The following is a 24,509-nucleotide window of genomic DNA, read 5'->3' as shown; positions in this document are numbered from 1 at the left end:
TGTCTTTTCAAAATTCATTGAGGTCCAGTGAGAAAATTCCAAAATGTCGTCATGTATAGCATGAGGACATTTTGGAATTTTCTCACTATATACGAGGCAGCAGCACCTCTGTCATGGTTACTGTGTCATCACGGATCAGACTGATGTAACAGAAACAAAGTCTAATGTACTTGTCAGCATGTGCTGTCCCAGCGCATCTGTGATGGCACCCTGCTCAGAATCCTGCTGTGAGCTTCTGTCAGAGCTAAGCGACAGCATCCTATGGCTATCCCCCCCAACTCCCACTCACTCTCTCTGTGTCTCCTTTGCACCCTGCCAACACATCGCCTTCTTTTTTATCCCTCCTGTGCCCCATGGTGCTACTTAAGCTCTCCAGCATCTCTGCCAACTGCTACTGGCCAACAACAAGGACAAGTCGACCAGTTTATCCCGGTCTACCCTTGTACACTGTTTTGAACTGGAAAACATTAGTAAGAAAAAAAAACATGTCCAGCAAAGAAAAAAACAAAACTCACACACTGTTTCTCAGTGCACTCTCCCATACACGGCTTTCTTCAAATAGCTCGGCTCCTTGTTAATGAGTCCCTGGAGGGTTGTACCCTGCAATCGCTCTCTTCAGACGCCATTACAGCCAGTGTGCCTTCAAAGAGTTGGGTGAAACCATTACCATAACTGGGGACTGCTACCTGCCTGGATAGCTTTAGACATTAGCAAAACCTGCAGTTTGCTAATGGGACAGAATGGACTTGACTTGGGAACAGGAGCCATGGGAGCTGTGGAAGTTCATATCCTGGAGTCTGGACTTCTTTTTTTCTCAAATATTTGCTTTGATGTCTCAGTTGATGTAGACTGCGATAATAATAGGCTGTACTCTGAGTACATTGTTAAGGAGTGTTTACTTTCTGCTTCTTTATTCTGTTCTATTTAATTCTACTCCAGTTTTTTTGTTATCAGCCTCTGCCCTTCAAGGTCACTGCTCATGATTCAGATAATTCTATGGCTAATTAAAAACTCATCATCTCTGTGATGAAAAGATAATATGATAAAAAAAAATTAATATATAGACTATAAAAACTCCTGGCAAAACTCTGTGACACTATGACGGTGCTGTTAATTTGCTGGTATCCTCTGCCAACTGACATGATGTGCAGAAGCAAATGTCAAGTTAATGCAGCCAGTCACCCATCAAGTAGGTTAAATTAAATGCTAGGCAGCAGCGTGGAAGTCCCAGTGGTAGCTGTCTTTCCACCAGCCCTGGTGAGATTTCTCTTTCTGGGATGGCTGAGGGAGGGTACAAGGGTTCTGATACCCCCACTGTCACCCACACATCCCGCTGCATCTGGCAGGTGTTGGACCCACGGGAGCCCCGGCTACGCTCGTCCGGCCCGGGAGCCCGGCGGGAGCTGTCAGTCTGCTCTACTACATCACTGCTCTTTCTACTTCAGAGGCACTGATGTAGACCTAAAAGTCATACCACACACATACTGTAGCTGCACTACACCGGATCTTGGGATAGTTTTTACTTTGACTGCAAACCTAAAATGATTTTGTAGGCACATGTTTGTAGCATAAACTTGCTTTCACTAGATTATTACCCACAAAAATGTCTTCAGTATATCTGATGATTATACTGTTTGATGATAATTATATGTGTGTAAGGTTTTTTATGGTACAAAACCCATGTTCAATGAAATAAATCAGTAGTAAGAGTGACTTTGTACTCTGATATGAGTATTAAATTATAATACGAACAAGACGTGCAACGTATTTTCTTCTACCCTACAAGTTTATTTCATGCTGGTCCATTTATTATTTTTTGACACAATCACAAATATCACCCACATAGAGTTTTTAGCAGAGACCAAGAGCGAGATATTTTTTGCAAAAGGAAAACTAGCAGTTCACTATGCTGTTGAGAGAAAAACAGATTTTAACTGCCGCCATTGAAAGAAAATCCAATCTATCTAGCTGTGTCAAAAAGGAACTTTACGGGAAGTAATGAGGGGAGGTTTACTGCCCTTTGCACCGTTGGCCAGTTAGGTCATTGAGAATGCCCGCCTCCAATTTGCTCAATCTGTCTTCAGCCCTCTTAGACCAATTTTTCAACAACGGTTTGTGTATTTTCTGCCATACTGAAGAGGCAATTTCCTTTGCAGCTCAAGTGGCAGTTGTCTTTTGCCTCTTTGTTCAATTAGAGGGGAGGAGGGTTGCAGTAATACTTCTGGTCAAAATAAAAGCCTTTCGTGAAGACATCATGTCATCCATCTCCCAGTAAATGATACATCTTCCTCTTACAGCCGTCCCAATGACCTTGTTTGTGTGGCCCTGTTAGTAGTGAGGGAGGCTGTGAGAGGGAGTCTGGAAATGAGTCTGGTCATTGTCTGGAGATGCAGGCAGAAACACACACACACACACACACACACACACACACACACACACACACACAGATAGAAACAAAGGCAGAGAGAAAGTGCTCTGGTCTCATATTCAACCTGCTCCAGTCATCAGGGAGGCACTGTGGCACCTTGCATCTGATTAGCCAGACACTCATTAGACCTGACCTTGGATCACAACATTACAAAACTGCATTGACTTTAAGAGCAAAAAAACCTGCAGCAACACAATAAACAGGCACGCTGTTATTGCGTGTGAGGGCGGAAGCAGTTATTCCTCCCATAAACATTTTCTCAGAGAATTAAAGTTTGGGTTGGAAGGAAGATTAATATGGGGCGAGGAGAGTGTGCCAGCGAAAAAAGCAGGCTAGTGGAATTTAATGAGTTTTGTGTGTCGGCTGGGGAGCCCGCTCGCGCCATGCTAATTACGCTCTGTAACGAACTGAGATCTGGGGAGCATCGCAGGAAGACAAAGGCTCTGAGCAGTCCGGCAGCAAGCAGCAGGCAAAAACAAAAGAGCTGCATGCACACATTTTTAAGCCCACACAGGCAAATAGAATGAGACGGCGAGATGGAGGTATGCTTAAGGTTTTCTCCAAGCCTTCCCCTGGTTGCCACCCCCATGTTACGGGTAATGAGATGTAGCCGGAGATAGAGAGCTTGAACCTGACAAACGAGCCTCTCTATTAGGCTCAACCAGACATGGGGTGAACCTCCAGAGCTAGAAAATGAGTTGTGCAGAGACGGTGGGATTGTCAGGATAATTGAATGAACCTCTGTTGACTTCATGCAGTTCCAGCTCTTTAACTAGATAAACAAAGAACACATATACAAACACACCTCCAGGAAAAAACAGGCACATTACACCCCACACTACCCCCTTTCGGAAGGGAGGCCAACTGCAGAATTTGATCCCCGAGGGTTCGGTGTAAATGAGGAAGTCCCGGCTCTTGAAGCGGGAGTGTGTCTCGTTCCTTCATTAAGCCGCCAGTGCCTGCAGGGAATCTAACACTCTTCCCACGCATCAGTGGCCACAACGCACAAACAGCAAACAATCAGGCTGACTTTCAACTGTGACTTTCAGCAGAATGAAACCACCCTCGCCTCCTTTTCTGCCTCTCTCTCTCCTGCTTTCATTCTCTTTCGCCCTCTCTCCTACAGTCTCTTTCAACTTGGAAGAAGAATTTGCTTCTGGCACAGTTTAAATGAAACTTGCCCTCTTACCGATGGATTCTAACCTTTAATATTCTGGCCCTTTGTTGGCAAGTGTATATCCAACTTTCATCATGCAATATGTATCGTTATCACCCTGTGGCCTCCTAACCTTCACTATGAAATGTTTGTGCATTGCTCAGCCCAAAGCCCGAGCTACTGTCAGATGAGAAGATTGAATTTCAACTTTGACTCATTACTGTATATAAATCAAACTCCTGTAATTTGAATTCTTTGCCAAACTCGGCTCACATGTATTACCTCACCTGACATCATACATCTCGGGTTTGCCAACATACGACAGTATTCCGACTCCATCAGGCGCTGTAATTTGTTTGTGTGTTTACGACGGAGCCCTGCCAATTTATTAAGGCCAGAGCGGCCAAATGCGTGACTGTAGACCTCGTCCTCTACCATGCCTCCCTACTGTCTCATGTTCTCTCTTCCAGCTGATTTTCCTGTGCGGAAAAGCCCCATAGCCCCGTCTGCATTCCTTTCCAATTAAGACAGCATCATCTGATTCCAATTACTCTAATTATAGCAGCCGGGGTTGTAAGTGAGAGAGGCAGAGTGAGAGAGAAACATAGAGTAAGTGAGAAGAACATGGTGAGTCTTCACACTAAAGAGAGCAGGAATGCAAGTGTAGCCAGGCAGCCTTAAGGTCACCCCAGTGGGAACAACAACAACAGTAACCAACAACAAAAAGTGCTTACAACATCACAGCAACAGCTGCGAAGATTTCTGAAAATACTCGCTGTAGTTGGTAATGGTGGAAACACACGATAGTGACAGACCGTGTAATCACGCTGCACATACTTAACAAGGTCAGGCTAATGGAAGGACATGGCTGTTGTTAATCACACTATGACGTGATGAACACTAATCCCTTTGGTTTGTCGTGTAAAAGGACATCGTATAACAAATCCCCCCCGCTCCTTGTCTGAAGTCATGTTTGACACCTGCAGGCCCCCGTAGCAATCTCAGATAACATTACTGCAGAATGACACTGTTCATATGCTACTGAGCTAACAGAGCTGCAGGTCATCTTGATGGTTTTCACAGCCGACTGCCCGGGAGGAGATGCCAGGGCGCCGGACTGCCCTGTTTTTAAAGACCTGTTTGGAGATGGTAAACGCGTTTCTGACTCCCTTTGTGCCTCTGCAGCTCTGTTCTGCTCTGCAAATACCGTCTTCCCACCCACTGCCTGAACACTACACAGCGTGGCGTAAAGCTAAATTCAATTACAGTTACTTATTTTGAACCTATTCTCACATCATGTTTGTTTCACACAAATGGAATGTGAAAAACTCACATGCATATGCATATACAAGTGCAGACACGCCATTACCACGCATTTCCTGTCATCACGTTGGGATGAAAGTCTCACTTGACAGCTGTGACATCAAACGACGGGCCATGTTATGAAGCAGGCGCTCCCAAATTAAGAGCTCATTAGATGTTGCACAGATAACACACTGATGAGCTGAGATAGATAGAAGGATTTATAGAGAGGGGTAGTAATTTCTACTTAATGTTGTTGTGTTTATTGCGCAGTCTTGTGCAGTGGACCTTAGCACTGCCTCCTGAAGGCTTCTGTGTGTCTATTAACTGGTGTTCACACACTTGATACAAGCAAAAACATCTTGACGACTGTAATGACAGTGGCGCTGACCATGATGACATCGTCTTGAATGGCAGTGATAAATGATTGTGGAAATACCCAGACCTGCAGGGACACATGTGACACTTAATTATCTAAAGACATAAAGCAGGTGTTGACATCAGATGTGTGATGTTTATTCAAAGTTGCCCTGCGTGTGGTTTTCCTCGTCTCCTCTCATTTGCGACCTGTGATGACCTCTGGATAAGGTGACTCTCTGCCATCTTGCAGAAAGCTCGTCCTTGTCTCCATTTCCCTTCCTCTGTTTCTTCAGGGTCTACAGTTCACTCACTTCGTCATGCTGTCATGTTGACACTGATGTCCCTGTTGCTGCTGCCAGAGACCCATAACATCTGTCCAGACGCTTTTATGCTGTTGACTTACAAACCAAGGACTCCTGCTTCTGGTTCCCCAGCAGCCATTGCTCTTCCCTTCCCTCCCATCTTTACAGTCCTGCCTCCTATAATCATATATGTTTTAAATATATATTTAAATGTAGATTTTGCATCACAAGAGCCTCTTTTAGTTTTTATGGTATCATTTGCCTTGGCTACTACCATTGCACATTTCTCAGAATTTCTCCTTTATATTTTAAAGATTTTTTTCTGGATTTGTAAAAATAGACTGTGTGTCTACGGTGAAATTAAATTAAATACCTGTAAGTTTGAAACATAAATTTCAAATTTTTAAACCAAATTGAGCTTTTTTTGTTTGTTAACAGACTGTTTAAAACTTTTACAAATGTTATCATAATTTTACAAATAGTTCAGTTTTCTTTCATAGATGAAACTGTTAAATTCAAGTTTAATTCTGTAAATATATTTTTAAAATCAAATGCCATTAGTAAAAAAATGACAGAAAAGAAGTATTGGTTCTGTAATGTTACAATTTATTCTATTTTAACCATCAATCTGTCAATCTATTTATCTGTCTGTGTTTCTATATGTATTTATACATATAAAATATTCTACTTTTTTAGTTTCATAGTTTGTATGCATGTAAATACCCAAAGCTGAATTCCATTCTCAGTTACATTCTGAGGAAATCTCCCAGATTACCTTTGTGACGTATCACAACACATTTCATTGCTAATAAACAAGTCTCTATTTTACTGCTTTACTGTCACTGTTTTCCTGCCAACAAATCATGTATTAGATGGAACGTGGACTCATCATCATGGTAACTCAGAAAATGGAAGAAAAGGTGCAACCAAGCATAGTATTTTCCAAAACCTAACCAAGTAATGTTGGTGCCCAAACCTACAGCCTGCCGCATCTCCTAAGTCAAAGTCCTGTTGCTGAGTTCAGATCATTTCCAACTTTTTAACATGGACTATGTGGCTCTTTTAAACTGTCTTTAAACTGTAATCTCACCTTTGTGGGAGAAAATTCATTTCTTTCTAAAGAAAATGACAATTCAGTTTTGTTTCATTGGAACCTAATTTTTGGGGGACAGGGTTGTGACACATAACACACCTTTACCTTGTGAAATGCCTGGATTCAAGGCACCAACACTTTTACATTTACTAATTCGATATGTACTCATATTATATATCAAAGTCGATTGTAGGAGACATACCAAGATGCTAGCTTTAGGTTGGTATTTTCCTTTGCAGTCACTAATTTCATGCATGAATTCAAAATTTGCTCAGAATTTTTTCCAACAGCATTGTGCCACCACTGCACTTTGGCGTTAAAGGTCCTGTTTCTTCCATCAGACTCCACCTGAGCATCAATAAAAGCACTAGCGTAGCTGTTATTGTTGTTACTACATTTTTTATTACTACCTTCCTGGCTATTTTCTCCACTTCCTCTCTTTCTGCGAGACTTTGTCCCTCTCTTCATTGGCTTCGGCAACTCCTTTCTGTTTCTCTTTCTGTCTTGCGCTCTCTAAATTCACTGCATCCCTCCCTCCCTCTCCGGAAAAAGGAAGCTGTTAAAGAGAGACTTTTCCAAGTTTTTATAGAAAGGGAGTGATGAAGCCGTTGAACTCGGTGGGACACCTAGGGTGGGTCGTTAGTTTGCTTCCACTGTATCATTAGTGTCCATAACAAACACATTATCTCCCGCTGTACCACCCCTCTTCCAGGCCATTTAGGGTGATAATTAGACTGTAACAAGCAGCCGTCCTTTCTATATAGGTCATCTACTGCTAATGACGCTCTCGCTGAAATACACACCGAGGAGGGTGGCTTTGGGTTCAGAAAGTAGCTGTACTGTTTTTGATGGGTCAACAGAATCACTTAGCTGAGAGAAAACACTATTTTTTCTTTCTCTCTCTGTGTGTGTGTGTGTGTGTGTGTGTGTGTGTGTGTGTGTGTGTGTGTGTGTGTGTGTGTGTGTGTGTGTGTGTGTCTGTGTGTGTGTCTGTGTGTGTGTGTGTGTGTGTGTGTGTGTGTGTGTCTGTGTGTGTGTGTGTATGTGTGTGTCTGTGTGTGTGTGTGTGTGTGTGTGTGTGTGTGTGTGTGTGTGTGTGTGTGTGTAATGATTTCAGCAGCTATAGTTGTGAGACAAAAACAATATGGACTAACCACTGTCATTTAATCATCATAAGCATATTAAAAAAAATTTTAACAAAAGGCAAAGTTAAAAAAAGGAAACTATTGACTAGAATAACAAAATTGTAATTCTAAATATTATGTTCCATTACTTTGTATCAAATGTTATTTCATTGCTGGTTAAATATTAAGTGGCAAAGGCACATGATCTCATGCATAATATATAAAACTAAACTGATAGGGCTTGTTTAAAATTATGTCATAAATTCAGTTGTTCTTAATAAAACATTAAGAACAATGTCAGAAAAATGTGCAAGTAATATGAAATAACCAATGTTTTGTAATCAGCATAAGCATCTCTAAATTTTTGACAGAAATCAAAGCAGGAACAGAGGCACATTTACTAGAATAACATTTTTTTACAATGTTGTAAAAACATTGTACAATTTTTAAAGTGTATATTCTATTTTATTCTATGCTATTCTATGCTGTTGTGTTATATTATGAAGTGATGTGGGCTAACCACTGTTATAACCACTGCATAAGCTTTTTTTTTTTTTTTTTTTTAATCGAACAGAAATTAAAGCATGAAAATAAAGACAGTTTTGACTAGAACAACCCAGGGCAGATTTTTTAAACTTTTCCTTAATTTAAACATGTAACATTGATAATAACGCTTGTGTCACGACCACATTCTATCAGGAACACCTCCACATAATGGAAATAGTTACGTTGCAAACCGGTTGTAAAATTAGAATATTAGCTAGAGCCCAGGGGCTGCTGTCAACCTAGGCAAGCCTAAGGATTTAAAAACATTGATTTTGTGCCATTTATTTGTATAAGATGTGTTAGTTTGTCCACGCTGTCAGGTTTTCTGTCATGTTTCATTAACATGGGCATGATTTTTTTTCCCTGCATGAACATAAATGGTAAAAGCGATTTTTCCTGAGAGAGAAAATAATATTTTTTCACGTTCCATCATGAACAAAATAAGCAGTCTATGATGGACTTTAAGACAGTATATTGCATTATTTTGAAATTTCCAACTCATAATTAGATATACCATATGTGAGTTTTCCTGAGAGTTCTGTTCTGCTCCACTTGGAACAAAATGCGTTCGACGTGTCTGACAGAACATTTTTTTGAAAAAGTATTAAAATCAGGAATTAATGAACACATAATTGCAGCTCTCAATAACCTGTGTTTTGTGACTGAAGGGGAACTAATACTCCGCATCACTGTTTTGTAATTGAAAACCGTACCATCAGCTCCAACACTGAACCTGACTGATGTCACATAAATGTTGATTTGTTCTGAGTGGCTTTCCCCGCACAACACTTCCATTATTGCTTTTTTATTACTTTTGTTGTCGCTGTTTTCCATTGAGAAATAATTCTTTAATATATATTTCAATATTTCTGTGGCTCTCGCCTCCACTGTGTTTTCATTTCTCTGTGCAGATGTGACGGAGCTAAGGCAAAGTGTTTCTGCTGCAGTTAGACATATGATGCTCACATTGCCGCGTAGTTTCACGTGGCAGCCTTAGTGTTCCCCGGTGAGTAGTGGCACATTAAGGAATAACAAATGAGTCCATGACCCAGGGTAGTTATTCAGGGTGTGTTTGTGGAGTAGGCAAACAGCGTATGCTATTTGCTTTGCGGTAGATTCATAAGTGAAAATTGCATTGTGCCTCCATTTGGAGAGAAGGTGATGGAGTGTGGAGGGAAACAAAGAGATTGTCACTCTCCTGGTTTCTGATGATGCCGTACCACTCTGCTGAAAGGCTCACACATCCTAGCTGTCATCTTAACACTGAGTCTGACTTGTCAACATATTGGATGTGCCTGCTTTTTAAACTAGACTGAAAAAGAGCTGCGACCGTGTGCAATTGCGTGCGAATGCTTGTGTGTTAGAGCTTGGTGCATGTTGAAGTGCATGCATGTGACTATCTGTAAACTCTGATCCTGCAGCCCCATCAGTCTGGAGAACACATTCCCCACACCGCCATGTGCAGCCTGTTGAAGTCACTTAACATCCATTGCCATGGCTCATTTGGCCCATGCACCGTGGAGTTAACATGTATGACGACTTTATGATGCGGTAAACCCCGTGGAGGGCAACTCTGAGGAGAGCATGTGGTAGCTCTGAGAACAGTGTGCAGCAAATGAGACAACCTCTCTGGAGTGGAGAGGAGACTGTGGTATGTTGGAGGAGACACGTGGGATTTTTAGTTTCTAAGTGCATGAGGTCAACGTGCAGAACCTGTGATCTTGGGAACTTAGAGCTTTGTTCCCAACCTTTTCACACAAATGCATTGGGTTCCCAAAATGCATTCCTATTTAACTAAACTGCATGTATTTTGCTGCTTTTCAGCTAACTAATCATATATTAAATGAGGCGGGACGTGCCACCCTGGTAAACCAGAAATTAAGGAAATACTTTGAACATGTAGTGAAAGCAGCATTTTATTACCTGAGCCATGAAACTTATCCATAACCCAGTAATTTTGGTGTTACCTTCACCAAGTTTCTAACATGTAAGTGTCTAAGAATGCTATCTGTGTACTTTTTGTGCCTCAGTGTAGTCAGTAAGCAAGTGAAAAACTAATGACAGCAAACAAAACTTGAGACTGATGGTCTCTCATCCATTACAGGACATGAACCCTGGTCTTCTATGTACAAGTTTCCCACTATGTCACAAAATATTAAAAGCAAAATTAGCAAACTAATTTTATGAAGACAGGGTTATATTGTGTACCTTCCATAGACGTGATACCTTCAAGGACTTGTTAAATTTCGGTTATTTACTGCAGAAAAAACGCAGTGGCTGTGATGGAATTATGACATACGTACAAATTATTTATCATTCAGTGTTTGAGCTTGTTTTGTTTCTTCTTTTCAGCAGATTTGGTTAATTTTGCATTCGTATTTCTACATCTTTGAAGGACTTTTCACCCATTTATCTGCTTCCTTTAGCTGTAACTTTAGATTTCTTGTCATTGTTCGTCAGTTTGTCTTTTTATTACTTTGGTTATTGTTACAGTTAAATGTGTGATAGATCGGTTTGTCCCATTTTTCCACCTAAATACAGATATGTACCCATGTATAAATTATAATTCCTATTTTGCCAGCTACTACTCACCTAGAGCACATATCAGTTTTTCAGCGTTGGTGGTTGTCCAATACTATAACACAGACTAATAGGCTGCCACCTGAGGAAACAAAAGCAAAATTTCTAAATCACAGCTCTGTTCAGTTGTTCATGTGTTTTGCATTACAGTTCAAAATTCAAAGTCACCTCTCCTCCACACAGTTGGAGGAGGAAAGGCTTAACCTCACATGAATGGTGTTGCTGGAAGTGAAGTGGCTAATTATCCAAAATAATTGACATGTGTGTTCAACACAGTAGGAAGGCCAGCGGTGTGTAAATGTTTGTCGCCCTTACCTCTTGATCAAATCAGTGTGCCAGAACAAAAGAGCCCAGCATTTACTTTTTAAAGCACGTGTTTCTGTAAAGCTACCATTGAGCAAAGTATGCAGAATGTCGGTGCAGTAGTCACCCTCGCTCTCCATGGAACTGAATTATGTTTCTAATATGACTGGAGGAAAACCTGTTGCACCAAATCTCATCACTTTGCTCTTTTTGGCATCTGCCCTATACAAGCCTGTAACTACAGCATGCCATGTGTTCAGTTAAGTATTCTATTTCATCTCAGCCCAGAGTAAATCATCAAGTGTTCTCAAAGGTGCTAACTATGTGGAAAGAGAGGAATTTTGTGAAATTTGGCTTGAAAAAGAGATGTTAAAAAGTGAGAATTTCTGATGTCAACAGACAAAGGAAAGAAAAGAGGATGAGCTTTGGTGTGACCATTTATAATTTACAGATATAGTAGTAGAGGGTTACGCTTGTCAGTATAGAAAATCAAACATCCCACCTCCATTTCCTTTTAACACCTCCCCACACATGCACCCCCCACTCCAAAACCAAAACCTTCACCACCACCACTCTCCCCCTCCACATGGTGTCGGCCAGGAGGAATTCAATCTCAGAAATGATATCATGAATCATGCATAAGACGGAAAAACGCATTTACCCTGCCGACAACACAATGAGCTGTTGTTGCAAATGCCATAATGGAAAAATACGAAGGTTACAGTGATGAAAATGTATTATGAAGCCAGGAAGACATTTGTGAATGTTGTCTACTCCTGAGCTGAGGGAGCACAACCGAGGACATAACCACAGCTTATAAGGAAAATCCTCCAATACTTCTACAAAAGGAAGGATGAATTTGTCTTGAAGTCCTCGGGGGGAGCAAAGCCTAAAGTATCTTTGCATGCCTGCATGCCTGCCCACTTATGCGTGCATAAGTTTTGTCTCCTTTTGGGTGGAGCGCGGGGTAAGGCCGGCATCTTCCATCTTAATAATGGATTTTTGATATGAGCTCCACATGAAATTTTAATCTCTGGAATATTAGCCCATGGAGGGAGATACAAAATCAAATCAGGGGGTCGTGATTAAGCGGGTGAAGCGCGTATTGACCCATTTAAATTCACATTAACCCAGCATCAAAATGTATGAGCCATGACATTGATGGCAGACATCATTTAATGGTGTTATGTCTGTTTTGCAAAGTAAAGGTGTGACCCCCTCCTCCAGTCACACATCTGCAAAAAGGGGGGGATATGGTACTGGATGTGGAATGAGACCTCTCAGATACTTGGAAATATTAAAGAATACAGTAGGAGACGTTTGTAGTTTTTTAATATTGCCTGTAATACCTAAACCAATGATTAATTTATCTTTATAACAAGAGCTGACCTCAGTTAGGTCATCCTCTAGGACCATAGGCCTCCATTATGGTCCAAAACTATTAAAACACATTAGTGAGCCACACAGTTGCACTGGGTGACATGTTCCTACTTAACAGTGAATATGAGGCTGCAGTTTATTTTGAGTCCATAAAAACTTAATTCATTCACAAAAATAGTCTCAGCAAATGAACAATTTACTGCTGTGTGAGTTATGCTTGCTAAAAAATATAGTTGTCAGCTTTGTGAGAGAATAAGTGAACCTTTTTTATTGAAATTATGCACTATATATTTTCACATTTAGAGGAATTTGGACAATCTGAACCAATACTTGTGTATATTTTTTGTTTATTTTTTTACTTTCCTACTGACCTATTTCTTAAATGCACTACTCCTATTGGTGCTGTAAAAATGCAAAAAAAAAACATCAACAAAAAACCTGTCGGCAGGTTTGAAATGCATGTTTTATTTTTTAAAAATCTCCAAAATTATGCCATTTATCAGAGCCAGAAACTGTAAAAACTGAGAATTGACAGAACTTCCACATATCACATGTGATTTACAAAAAAATAACTGAATTTAAACTGAAAATTGCAATATTTCATGAGAATCCTTTTCCTTTACATATTATCAAACATTTGACAACTGAACTGTTTGCACCAGATTCTATAGAAAGCTTGAACTTCTGAGATGCCATGAGCAACTCAGTAGTGGCCAAGAGTCATGTGACAACAAGTCATGTTACTTCTCAGGTGAACTGCAGGCTTTGTTAACACAGCAGTGAGGATATGACAAAAGATATTGAGAGCAAAAAACTGTCTTGATCAATTAAATAAATGCAGAATGGCTTTCAGATGTACACAGAGGAGTACATCGTCAGCAACATGGTGAAATGTCTTTCTGGAGAAGATGTGCAGAGTACTGTGAGAAACGGTTAGTTGTAGAGGTTGTAAAAATTTCTAATTCTAGTCATGGTTGTTCTGTTTCTATAGAGGTGTAGGACTTTATATTGCAGTGAACAGTGAGCCCCCAGTGAGTAAAAATGTGACAGGAGCAAAAAATATCCAGGCACTGTTTGGCAGGTGAGCCCGAGTTTGTATTTTATTGTGGTGAGCCACCAAAAATCTATATTTCAGAAGTCACACTGAACCAAAATTTTGTCAAGAGTTTGACCTTCAATCTTCAATTCTCAATACAGGTTCTTCTCTTTACTTTTGCATGCACCTTCTTGCAACAGCGCACATGGAAATGTCACATGGAAGGACATTCTGAAAGCCAGCTTTGTGCCACGGCGCTCACTGTGCCTTATGTTGGATGAATATTTTACCAGCTACGCCAGCAGAGAGCAGGCCCAGCTGAGCGAATGAGTAAAACAAAGCCCCACCACTGTGTTAGCATACTCAAAGGCTCAATAATGTATCACACACTTTTGTTCCTTACACAGCATCTATCATCTCAGCGTAATACAGAGTAGCTAGAAAGCCATTTTCCATAAGCAGTAATAAGACAAAGATTGACAATGTGTGCGCCTGTGTGTGTATAATCCCAGAGTAGGCTTGTGCATGTGTGTGTGTGTATGAATTTGCACTTATGGGATGCAGTGCTGTGGAGGAGCATTGTGTGTAATTACGTGAGTGAATGAGTGTAGGTCTTAAAACAGAACTAAACACCTCGGTGCCTCTGGGTGTGAGGACACACTTAGTTGTCATTGGCTTGGATTGCACTCATGGGAACAATTCCTTCGCTGAATAATGTGATGTATTAAGGTGTGCTCTGCAGCAACGTATGGTAATTTGTAAGATTTTTATTTAATCAGGTAACAGTGTATTCCAGCCAAATGGAACACTGCGTGAGCAAGGTGAACCTCTAATCTTTTACCCCTGAGCTTCATATTCTCTTCTTTGTATCTACTGTATTGTATGAAAAAAAAAACTTTGTGCCTTGCGACAAACTTCAGATCACTTGTTGCTGTGAAAATGATACCACAAGGTTAATTAATGGACATTTTCTTTGCCACCATCTGTTGGTGAGTGGATGATCCTCATGCAGCTACTGAGACTGATCAATCATGTGAGCATCCTAAAGCAAACAAATGGAATAATTGGTTTAGCAGAATATAGGAGAAGGAGGTAATATTTTTTATACATGAAGCACTTCTGGGTGATGAAACGAGAGCAATATACACCAGCAACAGACACATCATATATAGAAATAAGAAATTTGTTTTGTAAAATGTTTAGAAGCGTCCTCCCTCCCTGACTCTCTCATATCAGCTAATAATGGAGCCCCTTCACCCTCCATTACTGCCCCTGTGCTTCCTGTGCAGGAATCACTCTAGTCCAAACCAGCTTGGGTCTCTCTTCACCCGTGTATGGAAACCTGTGGCTTGCTGCCTAAAAACACCAATAATCCTATATCTCCCACCACTTACACCTAAGCAATGCACCCCCAATGCCCTGCTCTGAGGGAAGAAATGATTTTAACAACAATAAAACCACATTGGTCCCCTTTGCGGTCACCAGTCAGGCCACTAACACAGGACTCCTGGTTTTGTCCTGTGGTGTCTGGCTGTTGCGGTCTTTGGTTTTGTTCATCGTTAATTTCCTGACATCCCTTTTCCTTGTTTGTCATGCGTGTTTTTAGTTCCCCACTTCATCAGTTCCTCCTCCTTCTTTAATTGCCCTCATTAGTTTACCTGAGTCTTGTCTCCCTAATTAGTTGTATATATAGTCCTGCATCCTCTCCTGTCTTTTGTCAGTTCGTCCTGTTTGCTTCCCTTATGTTTACCTGTTTGTTACCTGCCTGATTTGCTCCATGTGCTCACCTGGTTTGTGTGTTTGTACCATTTTAGATTTTGTTTTTGCAGAGGGGGATTTTGTAGTGAAAATATCCCATAGAGTTTTAGTTAGAATATTCCTGGATCTCTGGCCGCTCTTTTGTTTGCTAACCTGTCTGACCTTGTTACACCTTTAAAGTGTATTTTTTAAAGTTCTTTTTTATTCTGTTACCACAACCCGTCTGACTTGTGTCTGCACTTGGGTCTTTTTTCCCGATAACGCTGTGACACCGGCACTAGAATGTTGGCAGTGAATCCTATAGATGCTCCAGGCTGAAAGGATTTGGCATCACTGGATCAACCTTGCTGTAGTGCATTGTTAAGAAATACCAGAAATTTAAAGAAATAAAAAGTTTTCTTGTTATACTGCCACTCACATACCTTTAAAACACTAAAAACAGTCAATAAAATAGGCATCTACATCAGAAAAAGGCTATTTATTAATTAAAATAAACAGAAACATGAGTTTATGTGCAATTAATTGGCCTGATGTATCAAAGTCACTGATGTTCTATTAATTATTTCATCTTCCCACATGCTCTTGACAGAAGTCTGATTTAAATGCACACCACTTCACATTCTGTTTTGCCAAATTTTAGAAATGAGCTGAAAGATTAGTGTAACATTTTAATAGAAACATAATTGCTTTCTTCTTAATCACTATCAAGCCCACAGGTGAACATGCCAGAGTGATTATAGTAATGCTGCCCACCAAGGTGATTCAGACTGAATTAGAGGAAAGTTGTTATCTGTAATAGAGAAAAAAATAAAATTAAGCGCTGACAACTGTATGCCTACATGGTATGTTGGCAGTCTTTATCTTAAACCTCTGCCAGAACCCATTTAGTGCAACGTTATTAAAGCCACATTTAAGCGACAGGTGTTTTAGGCTGTTTGTTCAGACATAATATGGTAATTGGATAGAGTATGGCTGCCCTGGGTGATGGCACAAATCCTCCGCCTCACAGCCCTTTGTTTCCAACAGAAGGTTTGAATCAGAAATGTGGATTTCGTCAACCCCCTGGTGAGAAGCAGAAGGACCTCACGCAATACCAGCTTGTGCTCTTGTTGTCTTCCTTTTGCGCTGTAACATGCTGTTCTGTGATTGAGCACGTCTAGGTTGGAGACATTTATGCATATGTTGGATTACGATGTGAGTTTGAATATGTCAGCTTGTTTGGAAAGGATGTGTAAAAGATTTCAAGGGAGAATTGGAGCCTGCAAAGTTTTCACCATCTGCCTGTAGAAGTTGACTTTGATGGATACATTTAACCGCTGTAGAGGCCAGTCTTTGAACCTGGCACTAGAAAAATGATTACGTATCGGTGCAGCATAGAGAGAAGCTGTTGTTTGTTTAATTGGTTCCTACAAAATCTAATTCTTGCAGACTGACCATGAAACTTTCTGTCCATGAGTGTCCAGCAGCCTGACTCTGCTAACAGTGATGTGTGCTGTAAATGGCTGCAGTGGACAGGGCCAGGCTGTGATGGGGACACGCTGTAATGTTCAGTCTTGGATGTGGATGGGGTTTGAAGTCGAGTGTCACAGAAGGTCTCGATAACAGACAGAATGGCAGAGTGTCGAGGAAGCGTTTGACAACAGCCTCTACAAATTGGAAAAGTAGAATGATCCAGCCTCGTGAGTGGAAACAGAAAACGTTGGGGAAACACTCATCAAGGCGAAGTAAGGTGCCCAGCTGACTTTGCCTGCTGTTGTCTGACCAGCTGACTACCCGGCTGACAGAATGATAGCTCCTTTGTAGCACCACTTTTTTTGTCTCTGGCTCCACACAAATTAAACACAAGCTTTTGAAGTGAGTTGATGTGCTCATATGCTTCTCTCCTCCAGCTCCCTATTCTCGCATCCCTCCCTTTCTTCTTCCTTCCACTTGGTTGACCTGTTTGTCTTTTGAATGCATCCTGCAGACTCAGGCTCCCACAGCAAGATCTGAGCACAGATCCTCAACCTATATACAAGAGAACAGGAACACTCCCTCCGGCATCTGCAAACTTGTCAGCAGCACATCCTCGCAGCAGCAGAAACAGCAAACTACTGCTTCCTTGCAGTTTTCTCCTACCAGTCAACACATAACCCATTGTCTCTGCCTTTAATTGTGCTCCGTCAGGCTGCTGGTTAGTCACACAATGGGGCAGAGTGGCATACCTAAGGGAAGCGAATTGTGTATTGCTGTGCCAAAGATTGACAGCCATAAAAACACTTACAAACAAGCATGCACGAGCTTGTAGAGTGTCTGCTAGTGCTCAAAGGAGAAGTCGAGAAGCCCTGTTGTGCCAATTACCCGCATATCTTTAATCTCTTGAGCAACTTGAATAGGTGGAGATGGAGAGGAGGAAGGATGAAGGGCTGAGATAGTAGGGAGAAGGTAGGACAACCAGGAGAGGATTGATATAAAAAAGAAAGGCTGAGAAAGTGAGTAAGAAAAATGAAGAGTTGAGGGTGAAAAGAGAGAATGAGGAAAAGGAGTCTGGGAGATATAGTAGGGGAGAAAAAGGGAGTGTTGGCAGGAGAGTGAGGGCATCTCCCAGGCTCAACATGATGTTAGATGCAGTGCCCCCAGTCAAGACACATATCTATCTTTCTAACTTTTATCAGTTAAATGGATACAGCCCTGAGAGCCCCACAGGCGGAACGAGAGACTTCTAACGCCTGACGTCTTTTCCCTCAAGCGTTGTCAAAAGGCAACAAGGGCTTCCTTTAATGTGCTATAGCTGCCTGTCATGTCAGCTGCCTCCATCTCTGTCTTTCACTTCAGTTTTCTTTTTCTTATTGTTTCATTCTTTAACCTTTCAGAACGCGAGCGGTGACTCCAGGTTTTTTTTCCCTATTTTCCCTTAACCCAGATCTTCGCCTTCTTTATTTCCCACTTTCTACTACTACTCCTCCCCCTCCCCTGCAGCATGGTAATGTTCTCAGAAATTACAGTGAGGTAAACAGAGCAGGGTGTCGAAATGAAATAACTGCTACAGGGCTGTCAGCTCCGACGAGAGGGCCATCCGTCAGCAGGAAATGACACGTCGTCCACCCCAGCCCTCTCCGCCGAACCCCCTCCTGTCACACACAGTCGGATTCCTCCTGTTCTCCTGGTGGCAAGGTGAAGGAATTATGCTCATCAAAGCCCCAGCGCAGCCTGGAGCCTTTCCATTAACCTTCCACAACTCTGGTCAATGGCGAGGGGACGGACACGAAACCAGCCACCACGCACACAACAAGCTTAATCGCTTCTCAGAAACATGCACACATAGAAAGCATAAAACGTGCATGGTATATGCTGTGTATTCAATGGAACAAGCACGTGTGCATAATTACCCGGAGATAGGACATACACAGGTACACACAAGCGCACACACCTCAATTACCGTTTCATTCATAGCCTGACAGCAGAGCGTGTGCAAAGGCTGACATTAAAGGAAATTAAATCTCCTCGTGGAATGGGCCAGCCCATCTCACCTCCCGTCAAAATACTCCAATTTCCACTCCTCTCCATAACCTTCTCATCTGGGTATTTAGGGCTTTGTGGTGCGGAACGTCATCAAAGAGAAAACTTAGAGAGGCGGCCGTGCATAGACGAGGCCTCCCCGTGATAATCCCCCTGCAAACGGAGCCCTCTACTATTAGCCCACGCTCACAAATTACTGTTTCACATTCTGTCGCACTCTTTTCACCGCATGCACTGTCTCGTGCTTATAGGAGAAAGTGCTTTCATTCAAGGGCGTGCGCGCACACACACACACACACACACACGCACACACACACACACACACACACACGCATAAACTCTCTTATCATTGGCTTAGCCCAATGAGTGAGTGAGTCAGTTAACTCTTTGATCCAGACCTCCCTTCTCGCACTGGAATACGAAGCCTATTTGACATAATCCTGAAAAACATCGGCTCACATAACCAACAAAACTCAAAGGAAAGCGCAGCTGCAAGGCCACGCACACATACTGAAGGGACTTAGCAGGAGAGTGACACATGTACAGTAGATTTTTACAGGCAGATTTAATTAAGCCTCATTCACTGCCAAATCCTGTGTTATACAAACTCTTGTGAGCCTTTTTTACTAAAGCACCCAAATGTGACAAACCTGCAGAAGAAGGAGGTGCTTAGTTAGGTAATTGAGTTCCTGGTTAAAGGAGAAAAAGCTGTGGTTTCTGGCACCGGCTTCCTCCCAAAGGTTTTAATCAGATCAAACGTGTCCTGTCAGATAAGACAGCTAATTAATCAGGGGAAGGACCAGTCTTCTCCTCTGACAGATGGAGATGGAGGCAGGACACTGGTGGAGGCACTTCCTCTCCTCCTCCTTAACCTCTTCCTCCATCATCAACAGAAAACAAAACAAGACAGAGCGAGACAACGACGCCTGCGGTGATTCACGGAGTCTGTAAAGATTCTCAACGACAGTGTTTACGCAGCCTGCAACTGAAGTATCGCAACAACCCCCGACTGAGAAGATGACAGACTTCTGTATTGAAGCTGCTGTTTACAGCACTACGTATGCTGGTGAAATACATAACTGAGAATTGGTGGTTTTTTGTTTTTTTTTTTTTTTTATCCTTTTGAGGCATTTGTTTGAGGCCAAATCAATTCATTTCAAAGTAAAGCACCCCTGTTATCACATCAGGAGGCTGCGTGGTGCTTCTAAAACAAAAACATGCAAAATTTTAGTCATATGCAGAGTCTCTTAATTTTCTTTGAGTTAAAGTCAGTTAGCTCATCTCCCAGTTGTCCTTGGTTTTCATTCTTTCTTGTCTTGTTGCCAGTTTTTAAAGTTTGTTAGACTAGACTTGGCCGATCCAACTTATCCACTCTGAGATTAATGGAACATTTTTCTTTGGTAATGATATCATTTCATATTTTTTATGGATGTATGTCTTGAAAAATTGCAATTATTATTCAGGATAGATTCATCACCTATAGTTATTATAACATTGTAGCCCATGACACAAATTATTGCCTTTTTACATGGTGATGCTTCTTTTAGATGCTTATAATACTGATTTAAACTTGTTAGAGAAGCTGTTATTATGAATTTGCATTTCATTTGTTTCATGACATTCACCAGTCAACCACAAGATTAAAAGCACTGACATGAGAACAACATTGATCCTGAACAAGGCGAGCTGCCACAATGTAAAACCTCCTCTAGTAACATAAGAAAGTACCCAAAGAGTTTAAACTCCCCACTTTCCAATCCAATCGAGTATCAGTGGGATGTGCCAGAACAAGCTGGATCTATGAAGGTCCCGCTTTGCCACCCACAAAACCCAAACGAACTGCTGCCAACATCCTGGTGCCAGAAACACCCAGAGGTCCCCTGTCCATGGTCTACCCAGTCAGAGTTGGTTTGACGGCACAAGGGGACTCTATAAGATGTTCGAGGTGTTTTTAATGTTGTGGCTGCTAGATGTATATGCATTTAAACATTTCACAGTTCAAAATGACAGAATCTCAAGATCTTCTCGAATTTATCCGAAAGATCCACATCTGTTAATGAATTTTCAGTTTAATGTAACATGTAATTGACTGACTTGAAAATAAACGGAATCAAAGTTTGAAATAATCAGAGCAAAATTAAATTGAGGTGTTTTCAACTGAGCTGAAAAAAATGTAAATTTGATTAAAAATGTTGTAGTATTCATTCACTCATTATATTACACTGGCCATTAACTACACCATAGATGTCTGTTTGTAACATTGTGTTTGCCCTTGATAGATTTAACTTATGATCATCGTTGCTGCTGCTGAACGAACAGTGTGGAGAAATGCAAATCTGCAACAGATCAGACTCTGACTGGTTGAATAGGTCACTTATAATCTATTGAAATGCTAAGGTGCATGTAGCATTCAGCGTCATAAAAATGCATAATGAGAGATAAGGATGGCAGAATGTGGTTTCATGCTTAATTTGGAGACTGACTGACTTGAAACATGGATGGATTCATCGTTAGGCGACATTGTGACTGAGAGCCCAGTGACTGATTGACTGGTGGGGCTATTTCCAGCTGCTGCAGAGCTCACGGGGCCCCTGCTACCTCAGGCTCAACCCACCACCAGCTGTGCAGCCTTACCTAGCTAGCAATAGCCCCTGGGCACTACATGGAAAACACTATTGTACAATACACACTTCACTCCCTCTTTCCCCTGAGCTACAAACTTGGCCATTAAAATCTGGTTGAAAAGAAACCCCCAGAAGACTCCATGCAAGCTACTGTAAATATGTAACATCCAAGATATAAAACAGACTTACAATACTTTCCACTCTCACAAACATATAATGTAGCTGTTCGTTCACACACACAGACCGAGAAGCACAGTGAATTATTCATGTATCCATATTGCATTTGAGCAGATGAATGTTTCAGTGTCAATAAGGCCAAATGTCATGTGAGTTTAGCCAGAGTTTGGTTGCACAGTTGGCAGCATTGCAACATGTTGCGCAACTGCTCACAACGCAAAGCTGATGCATTATTTTGCAGCTCCTACATTTGATAGCAATGCATTATTTCTAATCCCATCTTTGATTTTTCCTTTCTCCTCTTTTTGCCCCTCCTCTCCCTCCTCTCTGCTCTTCAACATCCTGAACCTGCAGCAACAAGAGCAGGACCCCACCAACCTGTACATCTCCAACCTGCCAGTGTCTATGGATGAGCAGGAGCTGGAGAATATGCTGAAGCCTCTGGGTCACGTCATCTCCACAAGGATACTGAGGGATGCCAACGGGGTCAGCAGAGGAGTCGGCTTCGCCAGGTAAAGAATAATAATGATAAAGTGAGATACCCTGTGTTTTAGTCTCAATGTGTAGTGTGGTTAAAGCTCTAAAGACCAGAAGGATGCTGTAGTTCAACTCAGCCACATATCTGTTTGGACATTTTCTGACTCCACACCTCCAAATTGTAATTTAGGCTTTGTATTAAAAATGAAAAGTGTTAAGAGTAAGCCAAGATAACCCTGGTGACACACAGGTATCAGGGGTATTTTTTCCAACTTTGGAAATCTCCCTACAGAGCTACAGAAGACACTGTTATCACTTTAGTGTGATAAGTAAACTCAGCTAGGATTTTAACCATGTCAGTTGTGCACACATACAAATGCACAGAGTGAACTGTGCACCAGAGATGCACATTAACAGATGTGTATCCATGCACAGGTATTAAGGTACAGATATGTGCGCCATGTGTGCATAGGCATAGATATACTCACTCTGGAAAGAAACTTTCTGTGATTTGTTTCTTCTCCAAGTCTGTTTGACTGCCAGTGGATGAGCTTGTCTTTGTTCATGCATGTGCCTCACTGTATGTCCCCGTTAATGGAGGCTTGCGTCTGTGTATTCACAAACATTCTTGGATATTAGCAATTACTGCCTTATCCTCACGGTGTAGTCACTGCTGCTATATTTCCAAGACCAAGCCTATCACTGAACAGTTTATTTCTTTTTCTACTTAGAAAAGTTTCCACTTCAGCTTGTTAATCCCCCAAAGTCATAAACTGTTCTGTCCTTGTCCTCGACAGCAGCCACCAGGCTCTCATTCCTCTCCACACATTCCTCCCCTGTTTACCCAGAGGAGGCCACTGACGGCCGCACAACCGCCATCTTGCAGGGATTTTTCTTAATCACCTGCTCTGGCTGAACTCCTCTCCTATTCCCTGCTCTATTACCGGGGGTTACAACAGGACAGACAAGCACAAACACACACAAACAGGCACTTTATGCACAGATATGAGCATATGCACAGACAGGCCTCCACACATGCCTACACACCTGTGCTTATGAGCGCATGCGAGCTGGCGCGCATAAAGCAACACGCATGGAAAAGCGGGCGCTCACGTACGCACACAGACAGGTAGGCAGCCTCCTGCAGACCAGCAAGCAGAGCACAGCAACAACCTGCCACAGGCCACCTGTTCAAACAGCCCTCAGTGGGAGGAGGAGCAGACATGATGGAAAGAGAGAGGGAGAGAGCAGGAGGGAGAGACATGAGTGTGAAACAATGGTTAGGTAAAAAGAGCTAATCATAGAGGTTATTAGGAGGAGAAAGAGAAGGAGATGAGAGGACGTTAGGAGACAGAATTAAAGAAAGAGAAACGAGGTGAGAGAAGGGAATAAAAATGAGAGAGGTATGGCTGGACAAAGAAATAAAGTGGTACAGGTTAGAAAAAGAAGCCCAGGAAGAGATCTGGCCTGAGGAGAAAAAAACAAATCAATGTGTTTTATGAATTGTAGAACTCCCATTAGCTGTGTCAACACACAGACAGACAGACAGACAGACAGACAGACAGACAGACAGACAGACAGACAGCTGCTGAGGGTTGGGCTGTGAGGGGCATTAGAGAGAGTAAACTGAGCTAAGTGTTTGTGGGCCGATCCATTACTGTTATCAGAGCCCATTACTCCAGCCCCAGCACTAATCATTGCAGACAGCAGCACCTGATGCCATTAACCAGCAGCACACACAGAAAAGCCAGCCTGCCTCGCCGTCTACCTGCCTACCCGACTCTCTGACTGACTGGCTGCCCCAAAAGCCTGACCGACCGACCGACAGACACACAGTCTGGCCGAGCGGTTTGTTTCCATGTGACGGCATAACAGCCTGTCTGCCTTATTTACTCCGTGTCTACCAACCTGTTTTCTGTCTAACTGCCCACCATGCTACTGCTGGAGAGAGACGGCAGTGAGGAGGAGGCAAACAATGGCTGGCTGGGTGGAGTTGTGAGTGGGATGGAGAACCAGTGCGAGGAAACACCACAAGAAGCATCAACACTTCCAGTCAGAGAATCGCAAAATAAATTCCAGAGAAGGATGACGCGTCAGCTTGATTGTCAGCTGCTTTTAAAATGGACAACAAAGACGTCCTGACAAATGGTTTCAAAACAGCTTTTGTCTTGATAATGGAGTTCATAACCACATAAATCATTATTTCATAAGCACTACGTGGTTGTGAAGCTTGAGTGAAAGAGAGGTTAGTTGTGTTTGTGCAGATTCTCTCTCTGTCACTTTGCTGCCTCTTAAACTGAAAGCATTATGGAGCAGTTATTGACATGTTTGTGGCACTGTACTGACGTTTAGTTGTGAGCGAACT

The 24,509-nt window shown here is 42.0% G+C and overlaps 1 protein-coding gene across 2 annotated transcripts in view; it reads left to right on the top strand.

Moving 5' to 3' along the window:
• Nucleotides 1-24,509, top strand: part of LOC111569692 (RNA-binding motif, single-stranded-interacting protein 3) — a 299,083-nt gene that overhangs the window by 192,505 nt on the left and 82,069 nt on the right. For both annotated transcript variants that reach the window (XM_023271968.3, XM_035948934.2), the window contains one exon: nucleotides 22,022-22,179. In XM_023271968.3, coding sequence (XP_023127736.1) covers nucleotides 22,022-22,179 — 158 coding nt within the window. The remainder of the gene's footprint in view (nucleotides 1-22,021; nucleotides 22,180-24,509) is intronic.

The sequence above is a fragment of the Amphiprion ocellaris genome, chromosome 15 (assembly GCF_022539595.1).
Source record: "Amphiprion ocellaris isolate individual 3 ecotype Okinawa chromosome 15, ASM2253959v1, whole genome shotgun sequence".
In the NCBI taxonomy this organism is placed as follows: Eukaryota; Metazoa; Chordata; class Actinopteri; family Pomacentridae; genus Amphiprion; species Amphiprion ocellaris.
The sequence above is the reverse complement of the archived record's forward strand: the minus strand, read 5'-3'. Positions and strand labels throughout refer to the sequence as shown.